At 46.1% G+C, this 15,666-nt stretch overlaps 1 protein-coding gene across 2 annotated transcripts in view; it reads left to right on the plus strand.

The window, feature by feature from the left end:
* Positions 1–15,666, plus strand: part of ACLY (ATP citrate lyase) — a 320,315-nt gene that overhangs the window by 278,371 nt on the left and 26,278 nt on the right. For both annotated transcript variants that reach the window (XM_086924155.1, XM_086924154.1), the window contains 2 exons: positions 11,880–12,023; positions 13,463–13,576. In XM_086924155.1, coding sequence (XP_086780281.1) covers positions 11,880–12,023; positions 13,463–13,576 — 258 coding nt within the window. The remainder of the gene's footprint in view (positions 1–11,879; positions 12,024–13,462; positions 13,577–15,666) is intronic.

Genomic DNA, 15,666 nt, shown 5'->3' on the forward strand with positions numbered 1-15,666 from the left:
TCACAACGCTGGCCTTCGGACTCAAATCAGCACCAAGGGTATTCACGAAGTGCCTCGCAGCAGTTGCTGCACACCTACGAAGACAGGGGATACACGTATACCCTTATCTAGACGACTGGTTGGTGAAGGCGAGTTCGTACCAAAGGTGCAAACACCACGCACAGACAGTGACGAGCACGCTCATAAACCTGGGGTTCTCCGTCCATTGGGAAAAATCGTCAATGGAACCGGAGCAAGTGAAGACCTTCCTGGGGGCAGTGATCAACACCGTGCAGGCCAAGGTGTTCCCCAGCGAGAAGAGAGCAAGGGCGCTGGTCAAGGAAACTCGCCTCTACCGGAAGGGGCAAGCTCGGACAGCGAGGACGGCGAGCAAGATCATGGGGATGATGGCATCATGCATCCACCTGGTGCCGAATGTGCGGCTACACATGAGACCCATGCAGGAATGGCTCCAGGAACAGTGGTCACAGGCGTCAGGCAGTTGGGAGGATCTTGTGGTGGTGACGCACGCAGTGCAAAGGGAGATGACATGGTGGACCATGGAGAACCTAACAAGGGGAAAGCCTCTAACACCCCCAACTCCGACAGTGACCATCACCACAGACGCATCCCTGAAGGGATGGGGCGCTCACATGGAGGAGCTCAAAGTGAGAGGACTGTGGACGCCAGCAGATGCGACAAAGCATATCAATTACCTAGAATTGAAGACAATCTTCCTTGCACTGAAAGCCTTCCAGACAAGACTGTACAAGCAAAGGGTGTTACTGCAGACAGACAACACCACGGCAATGTTCTACATCAACAAGCAGGGTGGAACACAGTCAACAACGCTTTCAACACTGGCACAGGAGATATGGAGATGGGCCATCCCTCTACAGATAGACCTGCTAGCCATACACCTACCAGGGAAGGAGAACATTCAGGCAGACTGGCTGAGCAGACAGACATCGGCATCCCACGAGTGGGAGCTCAATGCTCAGGAAACGAAGTGGTTATTCAACAGGTGGGGAACGCCATCAGTGGACCTGTTTGCAACACGCCAGAATGCGAAATGCCAGTACTTCGCATCCAGACTACCCGAAAAGGGGTCCCTTGGGAATGCCCTATGGATAGATTGGTCCGGGACATTTGCCTACGCTTTTCCCCCGATACCACTGATACACCGAGTACTGAGCAAGTGCAGAGCGAGCAAGATGACCCTGATACTGGTCGCGCCACAGTGGGCGAGGCAGACATGGTACTCGCAGATCATGGAGATGTCACAGAGTGCACCCCACAGATTCGGCAGAAGAAAGGACCTGCTCTCCATGCAGAACGGAGAGGTGCTGCACCCAGAGCCAGAGACCATGAGCCTAGTAGCATGGCTCCTGAGGACATAGAGTTTGCACATTTGAGACTGCCAGAGAGCACCCTCAGGGTCCTTCGGGAGGCATGGAGGCCGAGCACACGGCGGTGCTATGTCGCAAAATGGAAAAGATACACGATGTGGTGCAAACGTGAACAACTTCACAAGAAAATGAAGAAAGACTCCACAGTGCTGCGATACCTGACACACTTGCTGGACAAAAAACTCAGTTCATCCTCCTTGAGGGTTCACTTAGCGGCTATAGTAGCCTACACAAGGGGTGAGATGGGCAGGAGCTTCTTCACATCCCAGGTTGTCAAGAGGTTCCTGGAAGGAGCGAAGAGGATCGCACCGCCCAAGCGGGTGCTACCACCAGCATGGAACTTGAACGTAGTTCTCACGGAACTCATGAAGGAGCCCTTTGAACCACTGCACAGGGCCTCCTTAAAGATGCTAACCATGAAAACAGCCTTCCTAGTTGCTATAACGTCATTACGCAGGGTAAGCGAACTACAAGCGCTGACGCTACAGGAAGCCTACATACAAATACATGGTGATAGGGTTGTGATGAGGACGGACCCACACTTCATGCCGAAGGTGGTCTCCAGGTTCCACATGAACCAGTCCATACAGATACCGAGTTTTTTCCAAAAACCAACCAATAGCGCTGAGCGAGCTCTGCACACCTTAGACGCCAGAAGGGCGGTCATGCATTACATTGAAAGGACAAAGGAGCACAGAAAAACGAAGCAGTTCTTTGTGTCATTCGCCAACAGTTACATGGGCAAAGCAGTAACGAAGAACACTATTGCACGATGGATAGCACAGACGATTCAGCTCTGCCACAACAGGGCAGGACAGGAACTAGACGAGGGAGTGCGTGCACACTCCACTAGGAAGAAGGGGGCCACAATAGCCTTCCTGGCTAACACGCCCATACAAGACATATGCCTGGCGGCAACATGGGCTTCAGTGCACACGTTCACAAAACACTACTGCGTGGATGTGCAGATGAACAAGGAAGCGCAAGTCGGACAAAAGGTGCTCCAGCACATATTCAGACACCAGAACTCATCTTCCACCCAGCCGCCACGGAAATGACAAACCGCTACAAAATCTATGCACAGCATAGTGAATCCAGAAAGATTCACGCTGCAAAACGAATAGTTTCTTACCTGTCGGTTTAGTTTTGCAGCTTGATGATCTTTCTGGATTCACTAGCGAACCCACCCACCTCCGCCAGAAAGATGAGGCTGGAGAGAAAAGGGGTGGTCAAAAAAAAAAAAAAAAAAAAAGAAGATGAAGAGATAAAATGGATTTTACATACAAGGCGGTTAAGGAAAAATCACCTACATAGAACATTGCCATCACTTCGGAAACGAAGGAAACACGAAAAAAAAGAATCCGAAGATGGCGCCCAGGGATGGGAGCTTCCGCAGGAAGCATGCCGACGTCACCGGAAATACACCCAAGGAAGGGTGACGCCGACGCCCACCTGGGCCACAAAAAAAAAAAAAGAGAGAAAAGACTACGAATCCGGACCCAACCACAAGACCGCGGAATATGCACAGCATAGTGAATCCAGAAAGATCATCAAGCTGCAAAACTACACCGACAGGTAAGAAACTATTCGTTACTTTTGAACAGGTCCATAGGAATCTTATCCGGGCCAGGTGCTTTGTTTCGTAGGCACTGTTCAATGGCCCAGTGGCGGTGCGTCCATTCGGGGCGTTGGGGCGTTGCCCCACTAGCCATGGACGCGACCGCACGGCACTGCCAACATTATTAAACTTAAAGTATGCTTTTAAATAAATCTGAGCAGCGCGCACACTTAAACTGCGCACTACCGGCCCCGGCGGGAAAAGCCCGACAGAATCGGGCAACGCATTAGGAAGTGGGCCGTGGGGGGCGGGGCTGCGGCAGAGAGTGGCAGGCACACAGTGCGCACAGGCAGAATAGAGAGAGAGAAGCGGGGTACATACTACGCATGTGAAAGCCAGGAGTCTCACTATTTAGACTGGCTCGCGCATGCGTAGGGTGGGAGAACCCCCCCCTCCCTCCTCAGCGACAAAGGCAGGGACCCGGGGTCCCGGTCTCAATATGGGCAGAATCGTATTCTGCTCGTAGCCAATCCTGGCGCAGTGGCGCTGTTAACACTGCACCAGGATTGGCTGCTGCAGCAGGATGGTGCTGCGCGTGGGTGTTGGGTTGCTTTGATGATTACCGTACTGCATGGCCAATCACCTATCATGGCTATATGGCATGCCCTAAGCTAGGATTGGCTGAGAGCGAGGGGCTGTAGGCGCCAACGGGCCCGGGGCGACGCGGACCTGCTCAGGTAGGATTTTAAAATTTTATTTTAATATCCCCGTGCGACACCCCCCCCCCCCCCCCCCCCCTTCCGCGAGCAGCAATTGCGAGGATCCCGTAAATGGTTTAAGATGACATTTCCAGGCCAGGCCCCTGACACCCATGCATGCCACGTTTTTAAATGAGACGGGCAGTTAGCAGCAAAACATCGCAGTCGCTGGCTAGTTCACACCTTGTTGAAGCAAACCCTTCAGGTTTTCGTCGAGGCAGAGCGCTTTATACCACAAACGACAAACAGGTGTCACTTTGTTGCACTGAGTGCATATTACACGGACAGCCTATTAATGAAAATTTCCTTCGAAAAGCTAAGCAGCACTTAAGTGACTTGGGCCACCAGGCAAATTCTGACCTGATTGGAGTGTGCAGGTGGCGGTGCTGTGCAGCTGTGGCTGCGTATTATTGCGGCGTGTTGGCTTACAAGGTCTGTCGTTGCACTTTATGTTTTAAATAAAACACTGTGGCTTTCACTGCAAACTTATTTGCAGAGCAGCCGAGACTATGATAATATAATTGCTTTGCTGTTGTGGTGCAATGCCGACGTCTGTGCTCCCACCATTACAGGTCCCTGTTAGAACCGTCCACGACTAATTGTGAGTAGTTTGCCACCAGACAGTTCCCGTAGATTGAAAAACTAGAGAATGATTGCATAAAGCATAATTACGTGAGGAATGTTGCTGGAAGAGTTGTAGATCAGGGACCAGTTCTAGGCACTTGAGGAACAGGGAGGTGCTGCTAGGTCGGGTGAGAAGTGCGGAGTAGTCTCTGGGTGTCGGGAAATGAAAGGAGCTATTAGGATATTGTTTGAATGCTCAGGGCTTCGGCGTGCAGAGTGCATCTTGCGTGTGTCTCTTTTGTTTCGGATCAGTCTCCATCGTCGCATTTGGTTAAATGTTTATTCTGGTGGAATACAACTACTGTACAAATAGACAAAAGTGGAGACAAGGCGCGGGTGTCAAATTCCATCTATTTTGGAAAGGGAAACGTTATGTCACCATTCTGTCCTGTGCGCAAAAGGCTGCTTTATTGGGAGCAAGCTGTGACGTTGAGCTTTTTGCTCTGCAGTTTTGAACAACAAGGTCAGTACTGAGTCAGTCGAATGTAAATTAGTAAATATTTAGTAAAGCATGGTATTTACGTCATGTCCATCTTGTGAAGGTCTATCCCCGGCTCTCACTCTGCATCCTGGTTTCACGCACAGATAATCAAGCTGGGTTATTGTAGAAACTGCTTCTGGGTTCATGGCTTCATCGTTAGTGAAGAGCTATTGACTAGAACAAGCCAGTACCCAGGCGTTTACTGTAAAAGAAATGAAACCTGAGAGCCCAGGCTGGCGACCACATGTGGCAATCTCTACGTTATGTGAGCTGGGATAGGCCTCTTTCAGGCCATCTGAGAAACGACGGACTCTTATTATTAAGAGTGGGCAAAAATGTCAAACTTTTGTTTTCTTGTCTTTTTTTGAACAGCATTGTTTTCCAAGGTGGGGAAGTGCACCAATCCTGTGGCACTGCAATGACTGATTGATGGGTGGTTTGATATTCTTCCTGCTTATATTTCACATGCTTTACTTTGCTTTTTACAGGATGTTGGTACTTTTTATTTAGGCAGCATATTGCTCTCTTTCTTGTCTAGTGCGTAATTTGAATGAAGTTGCAAGTATATTATGGTTCTAAGAGCACTCTCTACCACTGCACTGGCCTCTGGCAATTTTTAGAAACAAGAAAAAGGTCATGATAACGCTGGTGATTAATATATGAGAGAGAAGAGAGAGAAGAGAGAGAGAGAGAGAGATATCAGAGTTTTGTCTTGTGGAAATTTTGACTCATGGAAAGGTAGTGCAGAAGGGTAATGTGCCTGCTGCAAAGAACATGTACCCTATGCAGATCAAAAAATGCACATGATGTAAATAGGTCTGTGAGTCACTGCTTTTGTCAGTATACTGAATAAGCAGCTACCTATGTTATATGACATCTCTTTATTAATGTAATAACTGCACTTTCACAATTGCTTTAATAACCTTCCTGCTTTCGCAAATTTGCTTGAAAATGCACCATTTGTCCACTCTTTTTTCAAAATTTTTGCGGGGAGAATCTACTGAATCCTCCTAGGTTGTTCAGGCTGTCTCGCTCACGACGCGCAGTATGAAAATTAGTTTACGCCCTACCACTTTCAGATGTCACCAGCCGCCACTGCAATGGCCAGGATGATATCGTTTCCAGAAAATCTCGATTTCCCTGAGATTGGACGTATAGTGCAATGTTCATCCAAATGCCTTGAGACTAAGTGCTATAAAATACCTTCGAGAAATGTGCCACCTAAAAATGTGGTGAGATGGTTGTGTCCAAACTAGTATTATGGTTCTCTAAAAAAAAAAAGTGCATTTACTATTTTCCAGAATCGAGATGCATCATTCTTATCACTGGCCTCTTGTAATGGCTCTATCTCTCTGTAACTGCTTCCTTATATCGTGATCTACATGTCCTTATCTCCTCCATTATTCTTGGGGACCGTTTCAGGGCCTTGACTTTAAAACAGCGAAATGCGGAGGAACAGGCTCCATTAAACCTCTTATTTTTCTTTGGTTCCCTACAAGACAGCGGTAGAGTCAGAAGCTCCGTGACAGATTTACATATTTTGTTATAGGCTCTTGTCAAATAGCAGGTTCCACCTTAGTCCCCACGCATAGCGTCGGATGTTTTTGGCTCCTAGTACCAGTTCTGTCAGTAAATGACCAGAATCTACAGTGGACAATTTACGCAAAATACCTCTATTCAGAACTACCTCAATTGGGTGTGCTTTGAATGAGTGAGGCTATGATTAGCCTTGGAGCCAAGGGGTTATGATCACTCTGGCAGGTTTGAAGAATAGTAAAGTTAAATACCTTCTGGTACCTTTAAGGTGAAACAGTATAAAGTCTATCATACTACCTGCACCTCTCCCAGTGAAGGTGACTTGTTTCAGGGCCCTAGCTGGACCTAGGTTTACTGTTAGCACTAAATTCAACCTGTTCATGATCTTATAAAAAAAAATCCCTATAAGGATTATACTCAAAATGCAAAATATCTACTTCATCCGCATGGCCAATTGTACCACTCCCAGCATTCCTTGAGATAGAACAAAGCCTGCTATTAAAATCCCCCACCCCCGAATAATACAAAATAATTACCCTTTTATTCTAGAAGTGTTGCAATCAAAGCCACTTTGCAGTTATTATTGTTGTGATTAAAATTAACAAAAACAATTGTCAAGCTAACACAAAGAGACCAATAATCTGAAAATGAGGCCATTTAAGAAACTCGCTGCTTATCGAGCCTGCTGAAAGACATACACAGAGTTAACAAACCTCCCACAGGATGCCCAGAAATGGATCCAACGGCCGGTGTTTCCAGAGAATGAAACCCATTAATATGAACACTGGTGTACTTCCAAGTTTCCTGTAGGCATGCAATATGGTAATTCCTTTTCAAACTGTACCAGTTGTCATTCTTCAGTTTACCAGTAAAACTGGCCACATTCCATGACAGCAGGTTACATTTTGGTGCCAATACCATGAAGCATGATTTACAATTTAACATTGCCTCCGCTTGCGAGGATGGAATAACCACGCCAAGGTATATGGTAATTGAATCATTGGTCTCCTGTTGGGCAAAATCTTCTACATGAGCATAGTCTTACAAGGGATAAGCAGTTTATTCTGTTCGCCCTTTGATCGATCCATTGTTGGCCTTGGGGCGATCAGTGGCATGCTTCCTTACCATGGGTACTGAGGCCTCAGATACCGCCCTAGGTTCACAGTCGTTCTTATGAGACAAGGAAATTTGTATCTCTGGTGGGCCTTTTCCATTTGCAGGTCAGTCATCCTGCTCCAGTGGAGTAAAACATTGTGTCACAATAGCTGGTAGTGTAGGCAACAGAGTTGATGATACATCTGGCTCATTGTGTGTAAAGTTGCTGGGCCTATTGAAATAGCCAAGAGAGGTTGCATTGACCTTCACCCTACATATTGCAATCTCTGGAAAAGAAACCAACCAGCTCTGGGTTCTTGAATTTGATTACAAAGTAATCACCTGTCTCCCATTTTGGACTGTTGGCCACACAAAAAACACTCTGAACTGCAATTTATCTATTTGTCTAGGACATCACAACTGAAATTTCTAAGTGCTTTACCCATCCAGTGTATTTTTAATTCATCATCATTTTCAATTACATAAGGCTGTAAAGTTGGAATATTTTTAAGCACAAACACTAGGTGTGTAGATTCTAGGGGGAGTTGCAGCACTGTAAGATGCTGTTTGTTGCCAGTATCCCCATTAGAAGAATTGGCATAACAGGGCGTTGTTGTTTCCGGGTCAGGAGTTAGCAGTGTTGACTTTGTTTGGCACATGGCAAATCTAATTTGGGCTCATGGTGAAGTTGATATTGGCACAAGGTTCCTTTGGTGCACTATCTTCCATTTGGGATTTAAGAGCAGTGATTGCCTGGGGTTCAGCCACTGTCCATTGACCATCACCTATACTGCGGGTGCCCTCATGTACCCAACCATCACTTGGAAGCTTGCGGTGCCCTTGATCTAGTAAGTACTTCAATTTCCAGTCTAATCATCTGAATAGGGAAACAATAGGGTCAATCAGTACTATGAGGACACCGTCCTGAGCCTTCATTTGTTCATTTACTGCACTACTGCCAAAAGGATCATGATTTAGTGCTTGACGTGGGTGGGATCCTGACTCAGGTTGTTTATTAATAATTGGTGCACTTGCCTCTGATCTAAGTGAAAATGTAATTCCAACTGGCATTTTCCTTGAATGATTGCTCACATGGCACAAACTGCCTTCTTCAATGGTCCATTGCATTCGTTAAAAAGATGGACGGATATTGAAGCAGTTATTGGGTGATCCTGGGAGGCACAGATGGATCAGATTCTCTCTGACCCATAATTCTGTTCACAGACTAATGTAAAATCAGACGAATAAACAATGGTTAAGTCTAAGAGAGGGTTAGCCTAGCCTCATTTGGCTGCGGACGGATGCAGATGGGCCCACTCTTGGCCCAAGTGCATGCGTTCTGCGCCGCAGGAATGAACTGGAGGAGGTAGTTTAGGCCCCCACTGGCTGATGGCAAGCAGCAGTGTCCCATGCTGCAGAAATACTTGTTTGTTTATTTAGCGCCCGCCTGCTGCAGAAAGTGATGGAGCCTCCCAGCTGCAGGGAAGTCTGGAGGAGGTAGCTTCGGCCCCCCACTGGCAAGAGCAGAGCAACCTCTGGCACTCAGCTGGCTCCCTCTGGTGTGACACAAGGCCCCAGGGATTTGTTGAGGACTCCAGTGCAAGTCGACCCTCCGTGCTATCTGTGCCCCCTGAACCTGTCTCTGGCTCTGCTTCGACATCAGAGCTGACTTGCAGCCCAGCACCAAAACCCATGCCGATCCCTTTAATGACTAAGCCAGCCCACTACAGTCAGAGAAAGACATTGCTCCAATGGTTGTATCTGACTCCGTCAAATTCATCTAGACTCCGACCGAGGTTGCATTCTGCCGGTGCTCCAGTCCCAGTCCAGTCCGAATGAACAGTGTCATTCACTTGGAGCTGCATCTCCGCGCTTCAACAGCTTTTTTGGGTTCCGTCTGATGAGTCTGCCAGTTTTCAGAGATTACCATGGAGATTATGTGGATTCTTTTTCCTTAACTCTGATGAAATTCTATACATGGATTTGCAGGACATCAGTGGGTTAGACACTTCCTGCACACTGGGTGCTGTTCTCCCCTCGACCATCAGCAGAAGCGGGTGCTTCCTTTGCTGTGGTGATCAGACGAGCAGCAGAGGTATTATATTATACTTACAGCTGCCATCTATCGAATTTAAGATAACATGTCAATAGGTGTTTACTAAACTGCGTAGGCTTCATCTGAGCCTTCACTTCCCTTCAATGACTGACACCTTGAAGGGCACCTGGTCTAAGCCTAGTTTGTGTCTTCCCGGAAGTGGCAAGTAGCCAAGCACCACAGCCCAGACTTCTTAACTCATCACTCTTTGCCAGAAAGTCTGGTGGTTCAGGCTTCCGCCAGCATTGAAGATTTGAAGAGAATTGAAACATTCTGGAAACAGATGTTTTCATTGTCCAGCCTAGCTGGAACCATTCAGAATGGCCACGATGTGGCCAAATACATTATCCATTCAGGACCGGACACTACCAACAGCTTGGGCAGAGCAGACTGCAGCAGCATTGTGCTTGGAGTCATGATCGGATGAGATCCACAAGCTTCTCTGGTGACTTGCTGGTCTTGTTGATGGATGTGCTCTTCCATGGATATCGCCTGTTTGGCAAGAAGGAAGGCGGCTGAGCCCTGGTAGAGGACTGACCCTCTCTTTGCGATGCTGATGTCCCACCTTCTGCTGCGTCGCTCTTCTGTGCCATTGAGGTGAATCTTCTCTGTTTCTGTCAGGGTATACCTTGAAAACTTCCTGCAGTGCTGACATTTGTCAGGAACATGGCTGTCAGGAAGGCAAATGATTCAACCTTCGTCAGGGTCAGACTTGGCCAGCCTTCTCTCACAGACCCTGCACTTGTTATGTAAAGATGGCATTTTATTTGACAAAATGCCTCAAATTCCGGTCAGAAAAAGATAGAAAATGAAAGGACCAGTTGAAAACCGTTGAATGAAGTAGTTGTCACAAAAATCCACGTCAGATTTTTGAAGAGAAAAAGTAAAAAATGTGTGGGTTTCTTACCCTTTATTCAAAGTGCAATCTTTAGAATTTGGCCATTGCAGCCTTCCCTTTTTGACTGCATAATGTTCTTCTCTTAAGTGTTTCTACTGGCCTTCCTGAAGCGCACATAAGCAGATTTCCTATGGAAAGTGCTCTGGGATCCCCGCACGTGGGCGGGACTGTTGAGTGCTTATGACTTCAATGGAGATCCCCCTGCAGAGAACTGGGATTACTGCTAAGAAACCATTCCTTCCTCACTGCCCCCCGACTTCTCCATTCTGTACAATAGTCTTTTTCCTTCTAAAAAGGCACTAAACTAGTGGTTTGCACATGGGTTCCCCTGATTATTGTTGAACTTCACATGCAAGAGGGCAGACAAGAAAGAACCCGTTCTCTGCATGCAGGGGTGGAACTTATATGCGACTCCGTGGCCACTTCTGGGGCAGAACGAAGTCAACACGGAGGCCACACACTGGCACAGGGGAGAGTGTTTTGTAAATCTGGGGATCCAGTCACACCTGGGGACATTCCATGGTGTAGAACCTGCATTTCGAGTACACACCAGAGAGTGTTATCACAGGTAAGTTCTTCCATGCCGTCTTTTTGATTGGCTGATTTGAATTCTTCCACTGCTTACATTCTGAAAACTATTTTCATTTTGATAATTACTCTTTCATTTTTCTTTACCACTCCATTTAAGTTTGTGTGTTTTCTTTGTCTTTCCCTTGTTTGCTGCTCCCCTGCACCCGTACTCTGTGCTAACCCAATTTTCAGCTCCTCTGTTGCTTCCCCTGTCCCTCCCGGTTTTGACAATTTTGCTTTTTCTTCTATAAATGTTCACATCTGTGAAACCTACTCCGTTGAGGTTCCTGGCAGCTGTAATTTGCCGTTAGGCCGCTCCTTTTGTGCAAAAGAAAAATAAAGCGCATTGGTGCCTTTTTTTATTTTTATACTTTTTTTCATTTATAGCTCCAAGATGGGAGTTAGATGTATGATAAATTATATCAAGAAGCAAAATGTCTGCCACTTCATGGTGCATTTATGATGAGGTCTTGGCTCCATAGCATCATAAAACAGAATGATATTTGTTAAATGTGTACATGACTCATAGCATTTTATTTCTATGATGTTTTACATCTACAAACAAGCATTTTTTTTCTTTTCGCCACTGCGGAACACCATTGGCAAAAACCATTATTAAATCCAAAAGCTTTGGTTAAATCAATTGAAAAGTGAGACCTATTAGCTTGACTAGTGGTTGCTTTGTCACCCAGCTCCTGATCTCTGTGTATTTTGGATGGGTTTATGCATTGGTTCATTTAGGTATTTTATATATCAAAGTCCGCACATGACTATGTTTAGCCAATATTTGTTTGTTTTTTAAGGTGTAAAGTCTCTTGTATGTGCATGCTTCGTATAACTGCCCCCTCAATGTATTATTATACTGTGTCCTCACAGGGAGACCGGTTTGGTGGAGCTCTAGACGCAGCTGCTAAAATGTTCGGCAAAGCTTTCGACAGTGGCATCATCCCCATGGAATTTGTGAACAAGATGAAGAAGGAAGGGAAACTGATCATGGGCATTGGTCACAGAGTTAAGTCTGTAAGTAAACTACCTGCCAATAGGAAGAGCCTAAAGTTCTGGCTTATGTCGGTCCTGTCAGACAAGTATAGTTACTTTGGAGCATTATGTGTACAGTTCACTCAGGCAGGGCCAGAGATGAGGGCGGATGGGCCTGACATGCACATTATGGATGAGTTCAATACAAGCAGCTGCACAAAAGAATCCTGCACACCATCTATCCATGCTCATGCGCTTCTACACATATTCAGGCAAAACCAAAATATGCACCGCCACAGGCCTGTGCCAAACCACCAAAATGCAGCTAAGAAAAGATTGTGTATACTCCAGCACTTCGATATGGAGTAGATGTGGTATTTTTAGTGTTATAAGAGAAACCAATTATTACACATGGAGTTGAAATGAAGCAACACTGAAAAGTGAAGTCTGCACAATCAAGTCTGCACAATCAAGACCATGGAATGCTACAGTGAGCACAAGACACTTGTGGACCGATGGAAGCTAGGGTGGAACATGGACTGCTTCCTGCTGGGACGGGGAATGATGGGTGAAATGGAGTTTGTAGATACCATCGAGCATGGTGATGTTTGGGAATGAAGCATGACGTCTGGATGTGTCTTTGAAATATGAATTGTCTAAATGTATTGCAAAGGCCTGTGACGGGGAAGGAAAGGGAACACTGGAGGAACCGTGCTCTGTATGAAAATCTATGGGTCGGGTGAGTGCTTGTTAGATGCTTGTTTAGGAGGCCAGGGGACATACATTACATACGTGTTTTGGAAAGTGTTTCCACTAATGCAGTGTTATTAGGAGTTGAAGATGTAATGCACATTTTATCATGCTTCCCCTCACTCCTAATTCAGGCTAAGGTGATATTCGAAGGCCGCTCAAGCTTTTATACATATATAGAAATGTACAGTTGCCTAAATATGGTATGTTGCCTGCCAAACCGCTTGCCTGTAACTGTATCTTCTGGGTGTGGATATTGGAGTCAAGCATGTTAGGGGTTAGACCCTGCAATCCTGACGTTAGTGCACAGGCAGCAGCTGGTGCTTTTACCTTTGGAGTCCTCTCAGTTACAGGCATTTTGTATTTGACGGTCTGAAGTTGAGATGGGTGTGAAGTGATGGAAAAAGCCACACGTGACTAAGTTGAGGGGAATTGTACATTAATGTGAAAATCCTTTACAAAATAACACCACTATAATGTACTGCATGTTTCTACGCTCTGTAAAGTTTTGAGTATTTCTATGCACATGTTTGTCTTTGGATTGGTCAAGAAATCAGGAATACCTTGTGGGGGCCCCCTGTGAAAAGTTTGGTATTAAATCTTAAGCATTGTACATCACTTTCAGCTTGTGGGCCATCTGATGAAAGACTCTGAGGAGCGACAGAAGTGTGCTTAGAGTTGTGAATTGTGGTCCATTTGTTTTGTGTGCCAACGATTATGGCCTTTTTCAGATCAATAACCCAGACATGCGAGTCCAAATACTGAAGGATTATGTAAAGCAGCAATTTCCATCCACACCCCTGCTTGATTACGCACTGGATGTTGAAAAAATCACCACGTCTAAGGTAAGACCAGAGGTGACGCCAGGAGAAGGTATTGCGTTCACTGCTTGAATGACTTTGTTCACCACTTAAGAGTTAGATGATCCTGATCTTAGCCTGTGCTCAAATACTTCAGGTAGTGTTTTGACAGTCTGGTACCAGACAGGTACTTCCTGGTGTGTTTAGAGCCTTTTGCTATCCGCGTAAATCTCTGCCCATTTTATGATCTAAGTAAAGGAGCCATTACATCTCAAGCATTTGTGAGGTGTGTAAACTGAACTAGAGGTTGATGTGGAAATTTGAAGCTGCAATGTTATACCCTGTTTCTTAAAACAACTACAAAAACACTCACTTTCTCCCTCCCTCTATATCTCACTTTCTCTAAAAAAAAAAAAAAAGTAACACGTTTCAGTGCACTCATTTTACTTTAAAGGGGTCTGATTGATAGCCCGGTTCGGGCAAGGTCTAAGCACTCAGTAAGCAGGTCACCAGGTTGGTGGAGGTAAATGTTCGCAGAGTAGATGTGAGTTCATCCCTGTACACCATGATAGTCTGAGCAGAGGCTGCTATGCTCGTCGGGTGACCCTTTCCAGCACTCCAGGAACCACCAAGGCAACTGGACTCTTGCCACCTCTACTCTCGAATGGCACGCTAATGAGAAAAAAATGACATGAAAGGCACTACAATAACAATCTACAGAATATTTTTATCAGCCAAAACATTGCGTCTCCTGCCTTGGATCCGCTATTGTTGGAGCTTAGCATCATCCTCCAGCTATGGTTTCTTGTACATGATGGTCTCAGTGAGGTGGGTTCTGGAGTTCGCTTGTACTCCAGGATTTATGATTAGTTTAGCAAGGCTTAGGCACATCAATGTGCCGGAGGTGGCACAAGTAAGATCACACAGCCTTTACATCTCAATGGCATCACTTGAATGTCCAGTTTCCCCACCCTCTAGGCCTCATCAGCCTTCCGTTCACTGCTGGGTGTCTCGGGATAAGACTGGAGGGAATGGGGCTCTTAGCGCCTTGCATTCTGCTCCTGCTGCTGCCTTCATGACATCAAAGAACAGAAGTAACAAGGGTGGTTCCTATGGACAGCAATTGCTCCCTCAGGATACTCTCTTTTAATGGCCCTGCAGCAGATGCTCTGGTCCCTTGCATGATAGGATGCTGTGGTCCCTTGCATGACAGGAATGCTTTGGTCCCTTGCATCACAGGATGCTGTGTCCCTTGCATGATAGGATGCTTTGGTCCCTTGCATCACAGGATGCTGTGTCCCTTGGATGATAGGAGGTTGTGGTCCCTTACATCACAGGATGCTTCGGTCCCTTGCATCACAGGTGTCTCTCATGCACGCCACTGCCCTTTTTAGCTGTGACTAGCTATTTTCTACATCAGTGAAAAGATACACTGGTTGTGGATTGGTGCCTGGAGGTGCTCTCGAAGGAATTCTGAATAATTAATGTCCTTCCGCAGAAGAACACAATTATCTTTAAGGTCCTGTGGCCATGGCTGATTGAGCTAAGCCTTTGCTCCATGTGTTGTAGTAAAACAGAGCTGGATTTCGTGCACCCGATAGTCCATAACACAACGTTAGGAAGCATTGCCACACGTGAACCTCTAGGAGCAACGTATGGGGCATCAGTCTAGGGCAGGCGTGGCATTTTGAGCAGTGCAGACTATGGAAAGCAGGTGTTTAAAAACTGTAGCAATGGCCGCAATCGTTGAGCATTTAAGGGCTCTGCCCAGACTACTAGCATAGAAATAGAGTGAGAATCAGCACTCATGATTTTGCTGCGGAGGTTGATGGCAGCCTCGGTACTGAGGCCCATTGGAGTTTAGGACAATGCAGCACCTAAGCACTGAGATATGCGATAAGACTGCTATGATTGATGTAAGATTTTATGTTGATGGTACTTGCAGAAAAAGGTACCATGTTAACAAAGATGAAGGATAACTGCAGGATTTGAGGTAAAAAGGGTCCTGCAGGCATGATGGTGCGGAGCTAGTCATTTCTTTTTTTACTCAGTAGTTGTCATTGTCCCCAAGTGGAGAACGAACAGATCTAAATGAATATGAAATAGCTGCCTTTTTCAGCCACATCTCTTGCGAC

The sequence above is a fragment of the Lissotriton vulgaris genome, chromosome 5 (genome assembly GCF_964263255.1).
Source record: "Lissotriton vulgaris chromosome 5, aLisVul1.2, whole genome shotgun sequence".
Taxonomy (NCBI): Eukaryota; Metazoa; Chordata; class Amphibia; order Caudata; family Salamandridae; genus Lissotriton; species Lissotriton vulgaris.